The 19833-nt window shown below is 52.0% G+C and overlaps 2 protein-coding genes across 4 annotated transcripts; both read right to left on the minus strand.

Moving 5' to 3' along the window:
• Positions 1-817: 817 nt before the first annotated feature.
• On the minus strand, positions 818-12440 carry FBLIM1 (filamin binding LIM protein 1). Of its 3 annotated transcripts, none has more exons than XM_042477939.1 (8): positions 10877-12440; positions 7749-7983; positions 6845-7023; positions 5465-5576; positions 5138-5307; positions 4073-4251; positions 3860-3977; positions 818-2973 (listed from the first exon to the last, which is right to left on the minus strand). In XM_042477939.1, exons 2-8 carry the CDS (start codon positions 7975-7977, stop codon positions 2860-2862), a joined length of 1101 nt encoding a protein of 366 aa, XP_042333873.1. In that variant the 5' UTR covers positions 7978-7983; positions 10877-12440; the 3' UTR covers positions 818-2859. The 3 variants fall into 3 exon arrangements, with proteins under 3 accessions (XP_042333873.1, XP_042333872.1, XP_042333874.1); XM_042477938.1 differs by having other exon boundaries at positions 7749-9684; XM_042477940.1 differs by lacking the exon at positions 818-2973 and adding an exon at positions 2998-3652 and having other exon boundaries at positions 7749-9684.
• Positions 12441-12556: 116 nt separating this feature from the next.
• TMEM82 (transmembrane protein 82) lies at positions 12557-19797 on the minus strand. Its single transcript, XM_042477941.1, has 6 exons — positions 18486-19797; positions 18329-18401; positions 17628-17802; positions 15918-16326; positions 14877-15064; positions 12557-14467 (listed from the first exon to the last, which is right to left on the minus strand). Exons 1-6 carry the CDS (start codon positions 18577-18579, stop codon positions 14363-14365), a joined length of 1044 nt encoding a protein of 347 aa, XP_042333875.1. The 5' UTR covers positions 18580-19797; the 3' UTR covers positions 12557-14362.
• Positions 19798-19833: the final 36 nt, after the last annotated feature.

The raw sequence follows: 19833 nt of genomic DNA on the forward strand, positions 1-19833 counted from the left end.
TGTGCATCTTCTCTTTGGATGCTGCTTTTCCTTAAAACCTGGAGAGATGCCCAGTGCAGTTGCAGCAGTGGGGCCTGAATGAAAAGGGTTTTCGCTGAGACATGGGGATCGCTCTACCTTCCCAGCATTTCCCCAGATTGGATCCCTTTCTCTCTTTGCCAGCGGACACTTTTTCTGTGTGACACGGGGAATCGAGCAACTAGATGTCCGCTTGCACATTTTAACCATCTGGATCCCTGCCCCAGTTTGGCAGGGGCAACCCCAGTTCATCCTCTGCCGCCCCTCTTTTTCCGCTGTGCTTGAAAGCCCCCGGCTTCTCTCTCCTCCTCCTCCTCCCACTTCCCCCTCTGTCCTCCCCTTATTTCAGTTCAAAGCCCACAAGTCATTTGCACTCAGTTAAGTTAGCCAAGGGGAAAGGGAGCAAGGCCTTCTCTTCCCATTCAGCTCAGGCAAAAGCAAACTGCTGCAGCCTCTCCTCGCTTCCTTGCTCTCCTTCACTGATACCTTTTGCCATCCTGATGCTGCTCAGCCACATGCATCCCAGTTTCCATCTGTGAAATGTGGGAAGCTATGCCACACGCATATTGATGACCTTGAATTTAAGCAGTTAGTCACATGGCAGCATTATATAACCCATTTAATGCATGGCCTCTCAGCACTTCACATCCTTGGGATTCAAAACAAAGGTGCCTCTTCCGTTTATTTTGACCACTTTTACTTATAGTCAGCCAAGTGTCACTGAGGGCCCTTGGCTTTATTTGGTTATGGTGATGCCATCCTTGGCTGCATGAGGCCTATATTGCTTCTGGAAGAGAGACTCATACAAACATTGAAAGGAAATCTATTAAAGAAGGGTTTATTCCATCAAACAGGAGACAAAGCTGCCCAAGGCGCACCCAGCCACAGGGGACAAAACCATCAGGCCACACTGCAAGGAAGAACCCACTGCGCTTCAGTCAATGGAAATGTCTGATTGGCAGAATCCCATTTTAAGTCAAGAGTGAAAAGGAACTGTTAGAGTTGTGACAGACTGCAGCTTTGGACGGAGGAGAGCTGTGGCAAGGAAGCTGCTGAGTGTGCAAAGATGAGAGGAAACATGAAGGAGAGGAAGAGTCCCTTCTCAGCCATTGCAATGAGGGCCCTTTCCAGTAAAGGCAAAGCCATGTTGCCTTGTACTGCCCCCTGGTGGATGTGATGTGCATTTGTAGGAGAACATTACATTGGGTGGATTCAAGGTCTCCAAACCTGGGTTCAAATCTCCCCTGACCCAGGGCAGGGAATGTCTTTGGCTCAGCTAGAAAGGCAATACAGGCTTTTGCCTTTAACTCCCCTCCAACACTCTCTGGGTGGAGTGCTTAAAGCTCTGTTTGTGCGTGTGTATAGATACAGATATATATATAGATACATACATACATACATACATGAGGGTGTGTATGCATTTGTGTGGGGAATGCTTAATTCCTCAAATACAAGCAACAAACCAACAACAGATGCCAGGTTTTACCTTTGATCCCTCCCTTAGGTACAGCTGCATGCAGGCCTTTGTTTGCAGCACGCTCTGCACATGTTCAAAAGCAGTCTTGTCTTTACTGTCCCATGGCATTACAGCCTTGCCATGGAGATTAGGGTTTAGAGTTGGTTGTTGCTGTCGCCTGCCTTCAAGTCTTTCCCATCTTATGGCAACCCTAAGGTCAACTTGTCATGAGGTTTTATTGGCAACGCTTGTTCAGAGGAGGTTTGCCACTGCCTTCCCCTGAGGCTGAGAGAGTGTGTGACTGGCCCAGTTGGCTTCATGGCTGAGCTGGGAATCGAACCCTGCTCTCAGGGTTGCAACCCACCGGTGGCTCAGGACCTCACACTGACTCTTGCTTAGAGTTACTCCTGGCAGAAGGTAAGGCTGAGCATCAGAGGCAGAGTCCACCTGGTTTTTAAAAAGGATTATTTCAGCCAGTCCTCCCATCCTTCCTATATTTTCTTGTCTCTCGTATGGAGCATGGAGGGAGCCAACTCGGAACGGCAAAGATCTCCTTCAGAGATCTCATTTAAGATCAAAAAATTACCCGGTCTCTCCCAGCAATTTACTCTATCTTCTCTCCAGAAAGTCCCCTCTCAAAGAAGGGTGTGATACCCTCAGGTTGACATTTTCTGCCTGCATGTTCAGGTTGACATCTGAACTTAAAGAAGTGGATTTTTCAACCTGTCACAGGACATGAACCCAAATTCGGAGGAGGAGGCAGTGTGTAGTCAACAGGAAGAGGTTTGCAAGGACTGCCATCAGTGCTGCTCTGCTCCGAACAGCTTTTCTGCATGAACTGCATCAGAACATAAAGAAACCCCAGGGAAGGCGATCTGGATGCTTCAGCCTCCCTGCAACTGAACTCCACATGCCAGTGTTGTGGCCTCCTGAAAGTGGTGGAAAACAGTTGGAAAACAGGGGTCCTATCCCATAAGTGGGAAGCAGCTGGCACCCTGGAGGGTGAATCCAGTACATAAGCAAGTGCCCTGCAGCCTACTGCTGAGGTGTGTCTTCTAGATGTGAAAGAAAGGGCACACGAGAGCGATCGCCTCCTTGCGCCATCTCTCTCTCAGGCCAGGCGCTGTGTTGGCCCTCGGCTGTCGGCCAGTGAAGCATTTCCTGGGCGACTCAGTACTTTTGAGCTGGTGGAGATGCCCTTAGACTGGCCCACCACTGCCACCACGCACAAGAGAGACTCAGTCCCAAGATTGCACCCCAACGCAGAGAAAGGTGTTCAAGAAAGGGAAGAAGAGGGAAGGAGCAGGAGAGGATGCCAAAATATGCCATCCCAGCTCCTCTGCTCTGTTCTGCAGCCTCCAAAAAGACATTGGCACCTCCCTTGCTCAGGAAGACGGTTCTTTGATCTGTCGGATGTGGCAGGACTTGCAAAGAAGGCGGTTGCCGAGAGGGTAGCATCCATCCTCCGTGGGCTCCGGAGAGAGCAAAATCTGGCACTTCTGCAGCAGAAAGGAACAGAAAGAATGAAGAATATGGGGGGGGGGGGGTGTTAGCAGATGGCATCCTGCAAATGAGGGACCCTCCCTGACACCTCCCAGCATCCAGGCTCTTCATGGACAAGCAAGGCCAAGAGCATCCCTCCGTGTGGAAGGACAGGGCAAATGGATCACTGAACATTTAATCCCAAGAAAGGATGCTGACACAAGTCCCCCAAGCCTAGCTGCACCGCAGTGCATTTATTTATATGTTCAGTGTGTGAACTGAAAGAGAAGACAGAGAGGTGGCAGGATAGTGGCACCTGGAGGGATGCTACCCATGTAGAAGATGGGGGGGGGTTGCTTTCTGCAGCTCCAGAGACCAAAACATGAACCAATGGATTCAAGTGACAAGCAAAGAGATTCCACCCCATTTGTTAGGAAGAATGTATTTACTGTAAGAACTGCTTGAGAATGGAAGAGCCTGCATTGGAGGGTTTGGGGGTCTTTAAACAGAGACAGGATGGGCATCTTTCAGGAAGGTTTTAGTTGTGTATTCCTGCACAGCAGGAGTGTATAGTTACTTCTAGCTTTACGATTCTAGTCCTTGAGAAACTCTCCCATGTTTTCTCATTTCTTTTCATATACTAGAACTGTATCTTGGAACATTACTCCCCTCCTCAGTAAAGATGTTCAGGCTCCCCTGGTAAAAACAAGGAAGAGAACAGCCAGGAAGCCTTCCAGCATCTTTAAGAACATCTTTAAACATCTTTCAAAGCCATTAATAATTCACCTTGAGAACAACCCCCGTCATGCTCAGCTTCAGCCAAGATAAGCCTTGGCCCACTTTGGGACTCCCAGTGCCTTGCATCAGTTCAGACCATTATCCCAACCCCTCTTCCCAGCTTACTTCACAGCGGTAGCAATCTTCGTGGAAGTGTCTCCCCATGCACTCGATCCGGTAGGAGTCCTGTCCCTGGTTTGGGATGATGAGTTTGCCACAGGAACCGCACATGGAAGCAAACTTCCTGGAATACAGGCAAGGAGCTAGGTTTATGCCAAAAGCCCCTTGTGGCAAAGCAAAAGCTCACTCCAGGCATTGAAAAGGCACGCGCCGCCTTACCTGTAGAAGTCCTCCAGGCAATGCACTCGGTTGTCGTCGTCTACCGCAAAGGTCTCGTCCCCAATGGCCCGGCCGCAGACCACACAGGTGAAGCAATCCGGATGGTATCTGTTGCCCAGCGCCCGCACAATTTGGTCCAAGATCAGGCCCTGGCAGAAGGCACACTTCTCCAGGGTGTTCTGTGGAAGGAAGAATCCCAAAGGAAACAGAGACATGGCGTGAGATGCCTCTCTTTTTTTTCATGGCTCCCATGGACCCCTTACATACCAGACAAAGGCATATGCTTTGGGTGAACCAGACCCATGATTGCCACCCGCACCATTGGCACTGCCTGAGGCTACAGTGGCCAAGCGTCTTCCAGAGTGGCACAGAAGGCACCAAGTCCTCCAAGGCCTTATTGCTCCCCACAACTGCTATGCCCACAGCCTTTTCCTTTCTTCCTGCCCACGCTGCTGTCTTGGCATGGGATTCCAACCAGTGTCCCCAGTTTCAACCCACTTGCATTGGATCATTAAAAAGAGGCCCTGTTGACAAAAAAGTCCCACAACTCATCTACTGCTCTTTGCCATTAGAGGAACAATGTCATTCTGTTTTGGACTGAAGGAGCTTACAAATTAAAATGAGAACAAATGTTGGTATCTCTGCTAATGTAATGATCTATCTGGGCAAATAATATCCTATACTATTGGTTGTTTTTCCCTCCAAAAGCCAAGGAGAAGAGAGGTGACATTCTCTGGTTGTCAGGAATTTGGCTGCCTCCAAAGTCATGCAGGTGGGTAGATATCTGAGAGTAGGAAAAGCGAGGAGTGGCTATGAAACCCTCGGTTTTGAGGACCCTAACCCTGAACCCTCAGTAAAAAGGGAACCTTGGTTGGGGATCAGGAAGTAGACCCCAATCCCCTAGGGATTTGGGCTTAAGGGCAAACTGGTGTCCTCAGTGCACCCCAATGGCCCCAAACATTGGGGAGGATTTGAGGCCAGAAGAGTCCCAGGACCGTGGGCATCTACAGCGCCTGTGCCAGGGATCACAAAGCAAAGGAGAGGACCAAAGACAGAAGAACCTACCTGGTAGCAGGCAACACACAGCGGCCGTCCCTCTTTCTGGTAGTAGTGCTGCCCCGCCAGGGTGCACTGGCACATTCGGCAGGTGAAGCAGTTGGCGTGGTACTGTTTGTTCATAGCCTCAAGGGCTGGAGCCTGAGCGGGTATGGCTTTGTGGCAAAACGCACAGATCTCTGGAAGAAAGAGTCACAGTGAGTTTTGAGCTGTTTCTCATCAGCCAGAGGGATCTTTGTACGGTCCCACTTTCTTGGGGAGCTCTTGCAGTTTAGCATCCCTGAAAACCCCCAAAGATGTGGTCTCCCCAACATCCTGTGGGTTGCTTATTCTCACCTCTTGGGACAGTATCTTCCACATGCATCTCCATCTGATGTTCGTCAGCCCAACCGAGGGTCGAGGGTCGAAGTTTAGGTTGTCTCTGTTCTGCTGGAAAAGTTGAAGACGTCTGGAGGAAAATAGACACAGAGTAAGACTGAGGCAGGGCAAGTGCTTCAAAAGCAGCCACCAGATATCCCCCCCAATATTCAACAGAGGCATCCACAAATGAAACACTATTGAGGCTTGCAATGGCTCTTACACCCTCAGTTTAAAGTTGCTCCTACTGCATTGCTTTTTGTTAATTCTTGTTGGGGAGATTAGTTGTGAATACGAACTCAGTGAGGTTTTCGGTTTCCAAGGGGTGGTAAGTCCATGGGGTGAAATAGTCATTGTGTGTCCAAATGTCTATACGGCTCTGACTTCTGGACACCAGTGGAGACAAATGGACACAGATATTTAACTAGGAAACTGCATGATTCCTAACCCTATTTCAATGCCTTCGGCAAAAGAAATACATATACTCCCCAAATATATATCTTTTGCAATCCCAGATCTTTTCTGTCTTAAACCAATGTTTCTATGCTTGGGTGAATTCTAGGGGTTTAAGTGAGCTATTTTCTTGCAGTGGGCAGGATCATAAAATTTGCTAGGCTATTAACATGTTTAAATGTACTTACAGCTCCATATCAATATCCTTCTTTTTAAAACCAAACATCATTTTTAACCCAGTCTAAAGGTCTGGAGAAGCTTCCATTTGTGAAACTTTGAATGAGAAAAGAGACATACCTAGGAACTATGACACTATTCGGTTTTCAGGTTATTAGAGCAGAAGAAAACATCTTCACATGATGCACAATCTCACATGATTCTTTGTCATCCTGTTTTCTAATCTGCAGCACCCCAAATATTGATGTCTTCCCTCATTCGGGAGCTTGGTTAGTGCTGCTGGGCCCTTGGCTGAATGGGATTGACTTGCAAACAAACAGGCCTCCAGGTAAGGCTATTCCTGGAATTCTTTCTAGGTTTTGCAATCCGGGTTTCCTTGAAATGCCATCAGCATTAGAAAGTTCTGGTCTGGAAGCAGCCACCACTTGGCTATTTGTCCCAGAATAAAGTAGATAAAGTGTGAAAGGGCCCAAGCCTCTTTTACTGCATTCTCAAGGGTGATCCAGACAGATTTTGTTCCTGTTCTTTCCCATTTTAGTTTGGAGAGCCATACAAATACTATTTATCCCAGAATATTTTGTGTCAGCTCCTGAGACAGTTGGAGAGTTTTAATACCAGCTTCCCAGGTTAGCTGGTATAGCACAGGAATAAAACCTGGGACTTTCCCATCAGTCTGGATGTGCCCTAAACGGGGCCTCTGGAAGGTTCTTTTGGAAGAGGGAGGATTACCTGGAGGGATGAGGAGGGCAGAAAGGTTGTTTGCTTCTGGAGATCAGGACCAAGGGTCTCCACCAAGACAGGATTTGAATACGGTGCAGGAGGAGGAGGAAGGAGGGCACCCAAAGCAGCCTCCCTGGGATCGCTGCGCAGGATGGGGGGAGGCGCTGGCGGTGGCAGCTCAGAGCAACCTGGAACAGATCGTGAAGGGAACAGCACCCGCCTTAAGGCCTAGAAACATGGCCACATAATTACTGTTGATAATATGGTGATGTACAAAAAGGAAATGATAAAAAGACATCCCTGTCCAAGGTGTACAATCTAACAAGAAAGTCAACATGGGGGAAGGAATGGAGATATACCAATATGGGATATTTTCTGACAAGAGGAGCTTGGGGGGCTCCCGGTGGCCTGGGAGATGGGCCAAGAGGCCTCTGGGCAGCCCAGCAAGGCCCTCCATCCCCAATCCTGGGAGTAGGGAGATGCAGAGTGTTAGCAAACAACAAGGGAAATGGGTTCTGTACATGCCCAGGAGACCCTCCGTCACTGTGCCCTAAGGCAGAGCACAGAAACTGGGGCTCAACAGAGGTTCCTACAATCCCTGACCAAATGCTGCTGAGAGTTTGTAGCCCAGGTGTGCCAACCCCAGCCTTTAAGGCCTAATTCCTCAGATTTAGAACATGCCCAGCTCAGGCAGTGCTCTAAATATTCTGCACATGCTCAGGACTTGGTCAAGGCTTCTTTTTATCACTCATCCTCATCTTCAGTCCTGGAGGCAGCTGTGAGCCTTGACTGAGCCCTTGACAACACTGGCACTCTGGACAAAGAGCTTTGCCCCACTGGGCAGCTGCCCACTGCCCTTGCTCCCTTTCAGGTCCTGACCCACTTGGGGTGTTGCTTGACTACTTCCTCTCACCTCCATTGGGTCTGCCTCTGGCTCTTGTGACTTTAACTATAGGCCCCATGGATGTTTCAGGGGGGACAGGCCCCGAAGGCATGGAGGTTGCCCTGGGCAGGCTGTTGCTGGGCAGCAGGGGAGCCTTTGCTGGCTTGGCATCACTCTTGGCACAGAGGTCCCGCCTGGGTGGCGCCAGAGTGATGAAGATGGAGGAGGCGATCCGCTTCTCCATCTTGTCCGAAAGCATGTTTACCTGGAGGAGAGAGGAGAGAGAGCCATAAGACAGAGCATGGATGTGTCTGTGTGTGCCGGGATTAATCCAGGCTGTTTTAGTGGTGGATCTCCTGTCCTGGCTGCAGGGAGCTGGGCTGGGTGGCCCTTGGGAGTCCCTTCCAGCTTCAGGGGTCTTCCTTGACCTCTCTTTTGTGAGGCAGAAAGAAGTGACATTTCACAAAAAAGACATTTCTCCTTCTGACCACCATCTTGAGGGGGAGAGAGGCCTGTTATGTTTTATTTTGACTTTTTATTGTACTTCCTGTTGTACACCGCTTTGATCTAATTTGGAAAAGCGGTATATAAATAAACATTATTATTATTATTATTATTATTATTATTATTATTATTATTACAAGTGGGAATTAGAGACTTGACTAGTGTAACAAGTCACTTCCCCTCACAAGGCACCTTGGCAGCCATTTTCCATTGAAGGCACACACACATCTGCCAGACACGCATTCCTCCTGCACCTGAGGAAGGAGACTCAGGTCCACGAAAGCTCCTGCTACCGGCGCCTTTCTTTCTGTGAGTCTCACGATCCCTTTGCACATGCATTCCTCTTAGGCTCACTTGTGAAAACACGCTCTCAAACACTCCTTGTTGCCTGCAGAGACTCACAGCCCTTCTTCACACCCTTCACAACCTCCTTCCTGGAAGAGAGGCAGGATGGCATTCCCTGCTTGTTTGCAGAACAAGAACAAGAAGCGACAGGGTTCGGCAAGAGCCCCGAGCAGAGGACATTCCCCCATCGACTCCGTTGTGGCCCCCGGCCAGGGCTGGGCTCAGCCTGCAAGGAACCAGGCAAAGGAGCAGCGATAAGGAAGGAGCGAAGGGCAGGCAGGAGCCCTCCTCCTCCTCCTCCTGCTGCAGGCAGCCAGGCTCCCTGCCCCTTGCCCCAGGGCCAGGCTCTGCCCTTTGCATGCGCTGCCCCTCCTTGGGCACACGGGGCAGGGCCTCTTCTCATCTTGGCCCACGCTTCAAGGTGTGAGCCATTGCTTTGGCAGGGAAGATGGCAGCTGGCAGAGCAACCCTGCCTTCTGCTGCTCCAGAGACCAGAACCTGAGCCAGTGGATTCACATCGCCAGAAAAGAGAGTCCACCTAAAACTTAGGGAGAACTGGCACTGTCAAAGCTGTTTGACTGTGGAAGCGTCTGCCTCTGACTTTCCTCCTTTGGAGGTTTTTAAGAGAGCCAGTGGGGGACAGATACTGACACTGAGGGTTGGCGTCATAACTCAGGAGACCCCCGAGCAGATCTTGCCAAGGAAACCCCATGAGAGGTTTGCCTGACTTGAAGCCATACAACCACCACCCACAAGAGAGGTTGGGTGGGCCTCTTTCAGGAGTGCTTTAAGCCTGAAGGGATAGTAAAGAGAGTTCCTTCCAACTCTATGATTCTACATGTTTTAAAAAGGTATTTCATAACACATCCACCAAGAGACACAGTCGGTTGCTAAATCCCCCCCAGATGAGCCGCCTGAGCCTGGGCTCCTTCCGTCTGGCTCCAGAAGTGAGCCTCTGCTCCTGGCAGAAGAGCAGATTCTGATCAATTGTGAAGAAATCCCATAAAGAGAAACCAAACATTGAAAAACACTCTTTCTGTCGGTTTGTTTTCTGCGCAACAAGGCAAGTTGGCTTTTCCATGGAAGCCAGGTTCCAGGTTTGGTCAGGTCTGTGTCTCTGGAGAGAGAGAGAGAGAGAGAGATCATGCAGAGATTTCAAGCATTTCTGATAGAGAGAGGCAAAGATCAGTCATGCTTTATGTTTCCCGATTGTGGGCCATTTTAGGAAGTGCCCATTTGGACACATGGCAAGCTGCCTGTGCCCGTCTCAGGATGCCCATTCGGCCCAGTCAGCTGGCCAGGGACAGATGGGTTGAATGAAGCCCTGCCCTTGGCTCTGCCCAAACAGCGGGCATCGGGAATGGTCAATTAATGGAGAAAACTGGCACGCCAGGTGTGTGCCTTTGATCTCTGCCCCTGGCATATTAACCCAGGCACACGCCACCATTGCGTTAAAACATTTCTTTGGCTTCTCTCCTGAACAGCTGTGCCCAAGGCAATGCCTCCTCTGTCTGCAGACTGGCAGCATGGGTGACCCGAATGGGAGGCTGCCGCCTCAGGCAGATGGCACTGGAGAAAGGAATGGGAGAGGCTGTGGGGAGGGATGGCCTGGATGCCCCCTCTGCCCCCAAAGCCAGGCTTTTTGCTGGGCAGGGACTCCCTCCTTGCCGAGGCTTTGAAGCCTGGCCTCAGGCAGCAGAGGGCCTTGGGCTTCCTTGGCTAGGAAGCCCCTGCTTAGCCAAGTCAGAGGCCTGCGCCCGAGGGCCCTCTGGGGCCCAAGAGGAGCCCCTTCGCAAGGCAGCCCCAGAGAGAGCAGCTGGCCAGAAGGAGGCCTTGGCCTTGGGCTGCCTCTTCCCAGAGGAAACCTTGGACTGCAACTCCCATCGCTCCCAGGCAGCAGCAGGGCCGGCTGGCTGGCAGCCGAGAGGGAGGCTGGGAATGGGGCAACCTCCTCTTGCCCAGGGGCTTCACAGGGGGCTTCTGGGGGGCTGTGGCCTGGCCTTTCCAAGGGCCTTTCTTTCAAAGGCCCTAAGCGCCCGAAGAGTGGCCTTTCTTTTTTTTGGGGGGGGGGGGGGGGTGGGCCCCCCCCCCGCTCTGGGGGGGGGGGGGGGGGCCCCCCCCTCTTGAGCCCCATTTGGGGGGAAGGAAGGGGGCAGACCCTCCCCAAGCCTAGGCTCTGCAAAGGAGGGGAGATGGTGGACGCCCTCCTGCCCCCCAAGACCCCCGAGGCAAAGAGGGTCGGGAAGGAGAGAGGCTCCCTTCCTTCCTTCCTTCCTTCCTCTGCCAATGGCTGCCCGGGAGAGGCTCACCTGGGGCTCCGGCGGGGTCCCTCCGCCCTCCGACTCTCTCTGCCGATCGCCCCCCCAAGGAAGGACTCGAAGGAGGGCTCTTGGGGCAGAAATGGGGGGGGGGTCTGGAGCCCCACTTCTCCTCCTCCTCTTGCACCTGGGTCGCCCTCAACCCAAATAAGTAGCCCCACCAGGAGCCGGGAGGGAAGAGCCACCCTCCCTCTCTCCACCGCAGCCGCCGCCCCTTTCTTTCTTTCTTTCTTTCTCCTCCTTCTTGGGGGGCAGAGCCAGTCCTGCCCCCTGCCCTGCCCTGCCCTGCCCTGCCCTCTCCCGGCCAGAAGGAGCAAGCCAGACCCCCTTGGCCTTTTTTGGAGGGGGAAGGAGGAGGAGGCGCCCCTCCGGCCCTCCCTTTTGGGGGGCTCTAGCCCTAGGGATGGAAACGGGGGAGGGGGGGCAAAGAAGGGACCTTGTGCCCCTCCTTCCTGGCCCTTGGCCCTGCCTCCGAAGCCAGCCCCAGGGGAGCCCCAAGCGGTCCCTCGGGGCTTTGGCCGGTGGGGCTCTCTTCCTCCTCCAGCTGCCCTTCCCTCGGGGGCTCCCATGGGGCTCTCTTGGGGAGTCCTTTCCCCTGCTCTTGACCTTCTGGCCCTCGGGGCCATTCAGGCCACAGAACCAGAGCACTACTATCCCCCTCCTAGGAAAAGGGTCCTTAGAAGTCTCCGCCAGAGGCTCCTCTAGTCCTCCCTCAGGCTACAAAGCCAGATTCCCTGAGAGCCAGCCGCGGCTGCTAAAGTGGGATCATAGCAGTATAATTCTGCCCCGGTTCCAGACAGTCTGACCCCTCTTGCCCTGCTGCTGCTGCTGCTGCCATCATCTCTGTCAGCTCCTGAGCAGGAGGTGAGTCACTCCCTGAGTCAGACTGACTCAAGGCAAGGCCCCTGGGCAGGCTCTGGGGGTTGGGGAGTCTGCACACAGGAGGCCAGGCCAGGGCTTGGCCCACTCCCAGAGGCCCAGGGACCCCCAAGGAAGGGTCAGATGGGTAAGAGAAGGCAGGAAAGGCTGGGCAAGGGAGGCAGCTGCTTCAAGAAATGACCCCCCCCCAGAGACACACACAGGCGTCTGGTGGTGCTTCCTTCCAGCACAGTGCAGCCCTGGAAGCCCCCAGAGGTGGCTGGACTCCAGCTCCCATTGCCCCCCACCACTGGCACTGCTGGCCATCTGGCCCATTTGCCCCTGGCCAAAGTTGCACCCAGTATGGTCAGGCAAGAGAGCCACCCTGGGTTTTGGCTGGCTTCCCAGGAGCAATCCAAGGTGCTGAAGCTCTTGGGGGAGATGGGATTCAGCACCAGAGAGAGCTCCTGGAAACCCTGGCTGGGTTGATCACCACTCTGTTCTTGAACCCAGGGCCCCCTCACAGCCCTCTGCTTTGCCCTCCGCAGAAGAGGAGTGCTGGGCAGACAGGCAACCAAAGAGGAAAGGAGACCCAGGCCTTTGGGGTGCCCTTGGTCCCCTCTTAGCTAAAAGGTAGGCTGTACTTTCAAAATGAACACGCAGAAATAACTGGCTAGTCACAGCGGCTGCCCTCCTCTTGTGGCAAAGCTCTAGCTGATCTAGTTGCTGTCTTACACTGCATTTTGTTTTGTAAGAGATGGAGAGCTTCACTTAATCTCTTCCTGCAATAAAGGAAAAAAAAAACATTTCAAAAGCTTTGCATCCATTTTTATTCAAGCTATTCTATGAATTCAAGTGTATTTGCTTCACTTAGCGACATTTTTGCCAAGCCCTCCTCCCTGTTAATACAAAAGAATGTATGGCACAAGAGGCAACATGTGTTTTTTCCCCTGTAAAGAGTCATTTTTTTGCAAGACATATTCTCAACAGGCAGTAATTATTGGAAAGAGGTAGTTGACCCTTTCTCTCAGTTACTGTATTGTCTTTTTAAAATGGTCATTATAATAGACCCTGCTATAGTAAGCGCAACAAGGACTTCTTTGCAGCAGGCCCCATGGCTTAACATGAATTACTTTCCAAAAGTAACTTCTTGATCTGGAAGTGGATGTCCTTCTGGGTCTTTGCAAGAGTTGTTTTGGTGCCAAACCCCGAGACATGATACTGTTATAAAATAAGTTTTATCAGTGGCAAACGGATGCAGTCGATGGTACCCAGACCTTTTGCTGATGGAGTCCAGCATCCCCTCACCGCCAAAGGTAGAACTGGGTCCCTAAACCGTTGGCAGGTGACCCAGTTCCCCATGGCTGGCTAAAGAAAGAGTCCAGGTCTTCCTCCATCTTTGTGCCATGCTCCCCCCAAAAGAGAAGGGCGTTGTCCATGACCTGCAGGAAAGGGAGTCACTCTCTGCTGAGTCAGCCAGGAGCCAAGGACAGATCCATCTTGGTCTGGACAATGTCAGAGAAGGAGAGGCCTGCCTTGGATTCCAGGGATCTCTCTGCCTTCCCTCCTCATCCTGAGCAAAGATCGCTTTCAGATGCTATGCAAAAAATGTTATGGCCTTCCTAGCCATGGTTTGCCAAACAGGAGAGGCCCCACCTGGACAATGCTATCCACACATATCCACACCTGTCCCTGGATATGTTCCTCTGGATGTGAAGATACCACATTTTAGCTGCATTAGGATTTTAGGGTAATGCCAAAGAGGGAGCTAAGGGACTGGGACTGAACTCTTTGAGGTTTTACCTCCATCAAAGTTAAAACATTTTTAAAACTGGGACTACTTTTGGTGTGTTTGATCCAACCAGCATCTAAAATATTACCAAATGCAACAACACAGAGACTTCTTGAGAAATGCAATGTTCTTTGCCAAAGAGGAGGGTGGGTAGCCTCAGATCTCAACTGAAGTTTCTTTTTGTCTTGCTAATGAAGTTTAAATGTTATTTCCTGGGCTTTATGGGGTTTTTTTTGTCTCTCAGAGCCCACATGTCCAAGGAGGAGCAATGGCCTCAACCTACATAGATATTCCTCCATACATCTTTACTGAGAGCAACTATAGCAACATCTTGACGAAATACAGGTCTGTGACCCCAGCATCCTCATTTTCTCTTGTTTGCTTTTTAACATCTTTGCCTGATGAAGAAGCCAGTGGAGCTTCAAAAGCTTGCATGGTGGGTTTTGTGCATTTGGGTTGGCCCTATAAAGGCTTCTCTGTTTTGTGGGTTTTGCATCATATAGTGGTACTTTTCTGTATGGCTACCCCTGGATAGGTTTACAGTCCACATTCTACAATAACACTCCAAATCAACAAAACAGTGATAGCTTTGTAGGGGACCCATTCTAGTCACTAGAGGGCACCAGGCACAAGGAACAGCCCCATTTCTGCAGGTCTGGTCCTCAAAGGGTCAATGGTGGTCCCTGAGAGCTGCAGACGTCCACTGCAGTGGACCAAGGCTGGCCCTCAGCCCATCGATTCCCCCCCCCCCACACACACACACACCCTCCGTCCATGGTCCACAGTCACAATATCACACCAGTTTCTCTCCACTGGATCTCTCTACTTTAGGATGTCACAGCCACTGATGAGGATTTTTTCAAGTGGTCTTCATACAGTTTTGGAGGCCGCCGAGAGCTGGAAGCCGAATGGGAGAATCTCTGAGCATAATCCTGCATTAAGACAAAACAGAAAGCCAGAAACAGAAATATGAAGGTTCTGAAAGTGAAATCAGATTTAGGTTGAACAAAAGGAAGCATTTCTTCCTCCAGTGGCTGCTTAAGTGGTGAGACACATTGCCACAAGATATGGACGTTAGGACCAAAAATCACACTGGAATCATTCATAGACTGTAGGTTGGTCAGTGACTATGCGGCTGATATCTACAAGCTGGGAGACCAAAAGAGGTTGGCTATACTCCACTTTCCTTACCCTGTTAGCTTTGGCATGACCTCCTGGGGAAATTCCTAGGTTCTGGCAGAATCTCTCCCACAGCCAGGAATAGTAAGCACTCTGAAAACAGCAGCATGGGTGTGATGGCAGCCACGACTTTTGAGAAAGAGGCATTTCAAGGCTCCTCACCTGCTTCCGACAGATGTCCAGCATGGCTCTGGCCTGTGCCAGGCACCAAACCTCCCCCACCAGAGAGACCAGGATGTTGGCGATGTCCATCCAGCGCCCCACAGTCATCAGCAGGATCAGGAGGCCCCCCATCCGGACAAAGACCGTCTGGAAGGCCATCTGCTCCGTTGGGTTCTGCCGCTGCTCCTCTGCCACCCAGATGAAAGGAGAGTGAAGAGAGAAGAGCAAGGTGGGTCACATTTGGGCCGTCCAGCCCCACAGAGACAGGAGGAAAAGGAGGAGCCAGCACTGTCGGGGCCTTCCTTGGGCAGCTGGCGCGCCAGAGGATAAGCCCAAAGGTACCCCCAGGATCATGCCATGGCAACTGCCAATCCATCCAGCCCCCTGGGTCCTCTGCTCTGACCAGCAGCTTTGCAACCTGTGCTCATTTCACGTGCGTGTCCATTGTGCAATGGCAGCCACTGAATGCACCATGGCCTGATGTGCAATGGGTACAAGTTCACCAGGGGCATTTCTCAGTGCCCATCTGGGAACCGGCTAGTTCCAGAGTACAAAAGGTGCACCCAATGTGCACCAGGAGTATTACCTTTTGCATGTCAGCAGTGCCTGATAAGTATCAGGAGTGCCCAAGGCTCATAGAGCCCTCTTACTGGTGCCCAGATGTGCATCTTTACAACTCACTAACAAGAGTTTTGTTGTGCTCTTGCAACATAGCAACCGAGTCATAAAGCTAAAAAATGAAGAATGTCTATCAGCTATTGTTTTCAAATGCACAATTGCATCTCCGTTTGAATTTTTACATAATCTTTTAAACTAGATTTCATTGCATGCTCCTTTAAAGTAGACCCAAAAGTGATCAACAAATGCTTCCAATAAACCTTAAATAACAGACATACAAGGGCATGAAGGTGGAGGCTGCTCTCATCTCCCGAACATTCATGGAACTGTATGTGGCACTGAGAAATGTTCACAGATACTCCAGCTGCTCAAGGAAAGGGGAAGGTGTGAGAAGTATTGAAATGGGTTTTGCACTGGACTGACCTTGCATGTAGATGACCAGGAGGGTGTAGCAGATGGTCAGCGGCGTCCAGAAGCGGACGGCCTCGGAGGTAGTGAGGAAGTCCCGGTTGATGAGCGCCACGGCGGCCAGGTCGGCCACCAGGAAGGTGACCTTGAGGGCATTGCAGAGAAGCCGGGGGATGCCATGCCAGTTGGCGAGGAGGAAGAGGCAGAGGCCGCAGTAGTGCTCCTTGCAGTGGAGCTCATACATGGTGGAGACGTGGCGGGCCAGGCGCCCCACATAGCGGGCCAGGAGGGCAGCCAGGAGGGCGCTCAGGAGCAGGTTCCACGTCCGGTGGGGTGCCCCTTCCTGGAGGAAGCTGAGGCTGCAGGAGATGCCGCAGCCCAGGGAGTACTGGCAGAGCAGGTGGAGCTGGGTGCTGGGCGCTCCCTGCAGGAGCAGACACAGAAAAACGGGAAGGACCATGGGCAGCCCTGGATGAAAGGGCCCCCCACTTTCCCTCCTAAACACTTGGGGGAACAAGGCGGGTGGCAGGGAAAGGATCACAGCAAGGGGAGGATGCCCAGCTTTCCACAACTTGGCAAGATTTGGACTGCAACACTCAGAATCCTCCCACTAGTTATGGCTACGAATCCCAGCTGTTAGCACAACCATCAGTTCAGTTGCTCAGCGTGTTTCACCTTCCTTTCTTTTGCTATGTTGTTAGCATTTCTAAATTGCCTTTATTGTTCTAAGCTGACATGGTAGAAATTGAACCATCCAGAGGTCTTATGGCGCAGGGAGTCAATATTTAAAATGAAATCATCTTAATTATTTAAGGTAACCAGACACTAAGGGCTCGGTCTTTTGGAGGCCAGGCCAAGTAAAGATGAGGAAAAGGAGGAAATAAGAATGGCTGGCATTCTGCATGGGACTTACATCTTTGCAAATGGTCTTACATGTGTGTGCAGTCGTCAAGCGAGTGGTTTTGCACCATCCACATTGCCCCGGGGGCTGCCATGGTATTCCAACATGTGGCTGTTGGTTGCAAAATGGCAGACAGTGTTGTGGCTGACACACCAGGGCTGGATCCACATTGGTGCCAATTCACATCAAGGAGCATCTGGTGTGTATCAGAAGAGCTAAATGTGCTTTGGACCACTCTTACAGATTATTATTATTATTACAGACTGAGTCCCAGTCCTGGGAAAAGAGTGGGATACAAGTAAACAAACAAACAAACAAACAAATGACAGATGCACCTCTTCATCACTCTCTGTGTTTTGGCAACCTAGTTATTAAAAAACCCCTGCAATGGTTGGTATTGTCGCTGTTGATGCTGATCATCTTGGGCTAACTTGGCATGAGGCTTCACTGCCTTGAATGATCTGGTCCAGTGCTGTCCCTCCCAGCCTCAGGTGGCCAATTTTGGGTGCCCCAAGCTGGTTGCAGAGTGCTAGCTGTTGTATTTTTACTGCCAGGGCAGATGGAGAGGAGTTTTCTTTCCTGCTTCTTGTGCCATGATAATGAAGCTTACTTCAGTTCTGGGCTTTGACTTAGCCGTAGAGCTAGGAGGGATGGGAATTACATTTTGGGGGGAATACGTTTCCTAGCTTCCTCCAGGAAGGATGCTGGGAGTTGCAGCCTGGTGAAGCAAAACCTCCTCCCAGCTTGCCCGTTTCTTGCCCTGCCAAAGATCTTGGGGTCCCCCTGAAAGGAGGCCGAAGAAGAAGAGGGGAGCCAAGGCGTACCTTGTCATGGGAGAGGAGGGAGGAGACGGCGCGGAGGGAGAACTCCAGCACCACCAAGGCGGCCACGCGGGAGCCCACCACCATCAGGGTGCCAGTCATCACCAGGAGGTGGAGCTGGTCCAGGAGGGGCCGCTGGTGGCCCAGGGCCGCCTTCTCCTTCTGTCGCTCGGGGTCACTGGGGAAAGGAGAAAGGTCAGTCGCCAGGAGAGCAGGGCCAAAAGACACCAGGGTTAGCAGAATAAAACAGGTTTTCTCTTGGGGCCAGAGCTTGGCCAAACGTTCCCTTTTGGGTGGATTACAACTCCCAGAATCCCCTAATCAGTCAAGGCTTCTCCCTCCCCTTTCCTCTCCCAGCACCTGCCTTTCATCCACCTTGAAAAACAGAAGGATCAAAGCAGACAGGCTAGAAAAGATGGCCATGCCTTTGGGTAGCCTGAACTACATTCTCCATCCGTTCTTAGCAGCTAGCTGGAGTGTTGGCTCTGGTGGCTGGGGATGATGGGACTGTACGTTATTGGAAACTGTTTTAGCTGGTTTTAAATAGTCTGGTTTTAGTTTCCAACAGATAGATGTATATACTTTTAGTGTTTCAAAATGATTGCTCTTGGTTGTCCTGAACTGATGTTACCATACTCTGCCCTGAGATCCTCAGATACTTGGTGGAATATACTTGACTGACTGACGGATGGAAACCCACTCACTTCAGGCACTGGATGTAGAGGTAGATCCTCATCAGGCTGCACAAGACGGAGATGGCACAGGTGCCCACCAGCCCTGCGAGGAAGGCAAGGTCAGAACGGTGGTGGTGGTGGTGGTGAGAGACCCCAGGGAGTGGGGAAGGAGAGCCCTCCAACTCACCTTGCAAGAGGGAGTCCAGGAGGCTGGAGCCCCAGGCCAGGCTAGGGAAGCTGGGCAGCCAGGAGCCCAGGTAGGAGGCCAGGCCGGAGAGCATGGTGGTGGGCCACCTGGGGCCGCAGGGGAGGCTGGCCCTTCCTGGTCACTCTCTGCTCCAGGCTCTGGCTTCCAAAATCCACGCAGATGGGAGGAGGAGGAGGAGGAGAAGGGCCTGATAAGGGCGGCAGCCAGCCCCTGCCAGGATGGGAGGCCAAGCCAGGGACCTTGCCCTCCTGCCTCCATGGGGCTGCGGTTAATCATTGCCTCTCTTTCTCTGGGGAAGGAGAGTGCTCAGCCCCAGCAAAAGCAGGAAGGCTCCCTCCGCTTTGCCTTGGGCAAGGCCTGGCTGCTGCTTTGCAACACTTCTGGAGCCCAGAGGCAGAGCTAGCAAAAGGTCCTTTCTTTCTTTCTTTCTTTCTTTCTTTCTTTCTTTCTTCCTTCTTTTCTTGGCCTGCAAGTCCCACAAATCTGAAAGTAATCCACCCTCCCTCTCTGCGTGGATTCAACCATCCCCTGCTTGGGAAATGTATTCTATCTCTATCTAGATATATCTGGATGTATGTATATATATCCCCCAACCAAACCTTGAGGCTGCTTTTTTATCTACGGGACACCATTTCACACGAGCGCAATGGGGCGCCCCTGGATTTGGGGGTCTCCAGGGTGTCCTGGCAGCTGTGTTTTGGAGGGAGCTGTCCAAGGGGATCAGGAGGGTCTCGGCTTTGGCTCCCTTTCCCAAAGCAGAGGGTCCCACTCCCTCTGGGTCCTGGCCATCAGCCCTTGAGGCGCTTGGCTGCCATGGGGTTTCCTGGGCCAGGGTTCTCCAGAGGCCTTTGCCCCCATGGCCCCAAGGCTTCCAAGGCGGAGGAGCCGGTATCCGAACCTGGGGCTACCCTCTCTGGGCAGCCTCTTCTGGGGTTTGCTTGGTGCCCCCAAACCCTGGGGCTTCCTGCCTTGGCAGCTTTTCAGCCTGGAAAGGGCCCAAGTGTTGCATCATAAGCCTCCCTTGCCTGGCCTTCCAAGGGCCGGAAGGAAGGTGTCTTTCTTTTCCAAAGGGGAAGGAATGTTGGAAAGCCCTGAAGGATCTCCGGGACTCAAGGGAGCCGGTCCAGGAGAGGCCCTGCCTCCTCGGATGGAGATCCAGAGGCTGAGGCTGGTGCTGCTTTATTCCTTGTGCGAAGCTCATCCTCCTCAGGATTTGTTTGTTTACCTCTCTGGCCAATGCCTTGGTTCCTGGGGTGGGGGGGGTGGGACTACATCCCCCAGGGTCCTTTGCGCGCGCGGAGGCCGAAGCGGAGGCCCGGCGTGGGCT

The sequence above is a fragment of the Sceloporus undulatus genome, chromosome 7 (assembly GCF_019175285.1).
Source record: "Sceloporus undulatus isolate JIND9_A2432 ecotype Alabama chromosome 7, SceUnd_v1.1, whole genome shotgun sequence".
Taxonomy (NCBI): domain Eukaryota; kingdom Metazoa; phylum Chordata; class Lepidosauria; order Squamata; family Phrynosomatidae; genus Sceloporus; species Sceloporus undulatus.

Excerpts from the sequence above, each read along its gene's own strand:
- FBLIM1 (XM_042477939.1), bottom strand. The coding sequence starts at position 7,977 with ATGCTTTCGGACAAGATGGAGAAGCGGATCGCCTCCTCCATCTTCATC. Across the intron at positions 5,308-5,464 it reads GGAAGATACTGTCCCAAGAG|AGATCTGTGCGTTTTGCCAC; the intron begins GTGAGAATAAGC and ends TCTTTCTTCCAG. Across the intron at positions 3,978-4,072 it reads TGCCTGGAGGACTTCTACAG|GAAGTTTGCTTCCATGTGCG; the intron begins GTAAGGCGGCGC and ends CCTGTATTCCAG.
- TMEM82 (XM_042477941.1), bottom strand. The coding sequence starts at position 18,579 with ATGCTCTCCGGCCTGGCCTCCTACCTGGGCTCCTGGCTGCCCAGCTTC. Across the intron at positions 15,065-15,917 it reads CCTGGTCATCTACATGCAAG|AGGAGCAGCGGCAGAACCCA; the intron begins GTCAGTCCAGTG and ends TCTGGGTGGCAG. Across the intron at positions 14,468-14,876 it reads TGGACATCTGTCGGAAGCAG|GATTATGCTCAGAGATTCTC; the intron begins GTGAGGAGCCTT and ends GTCTTAATGCAG.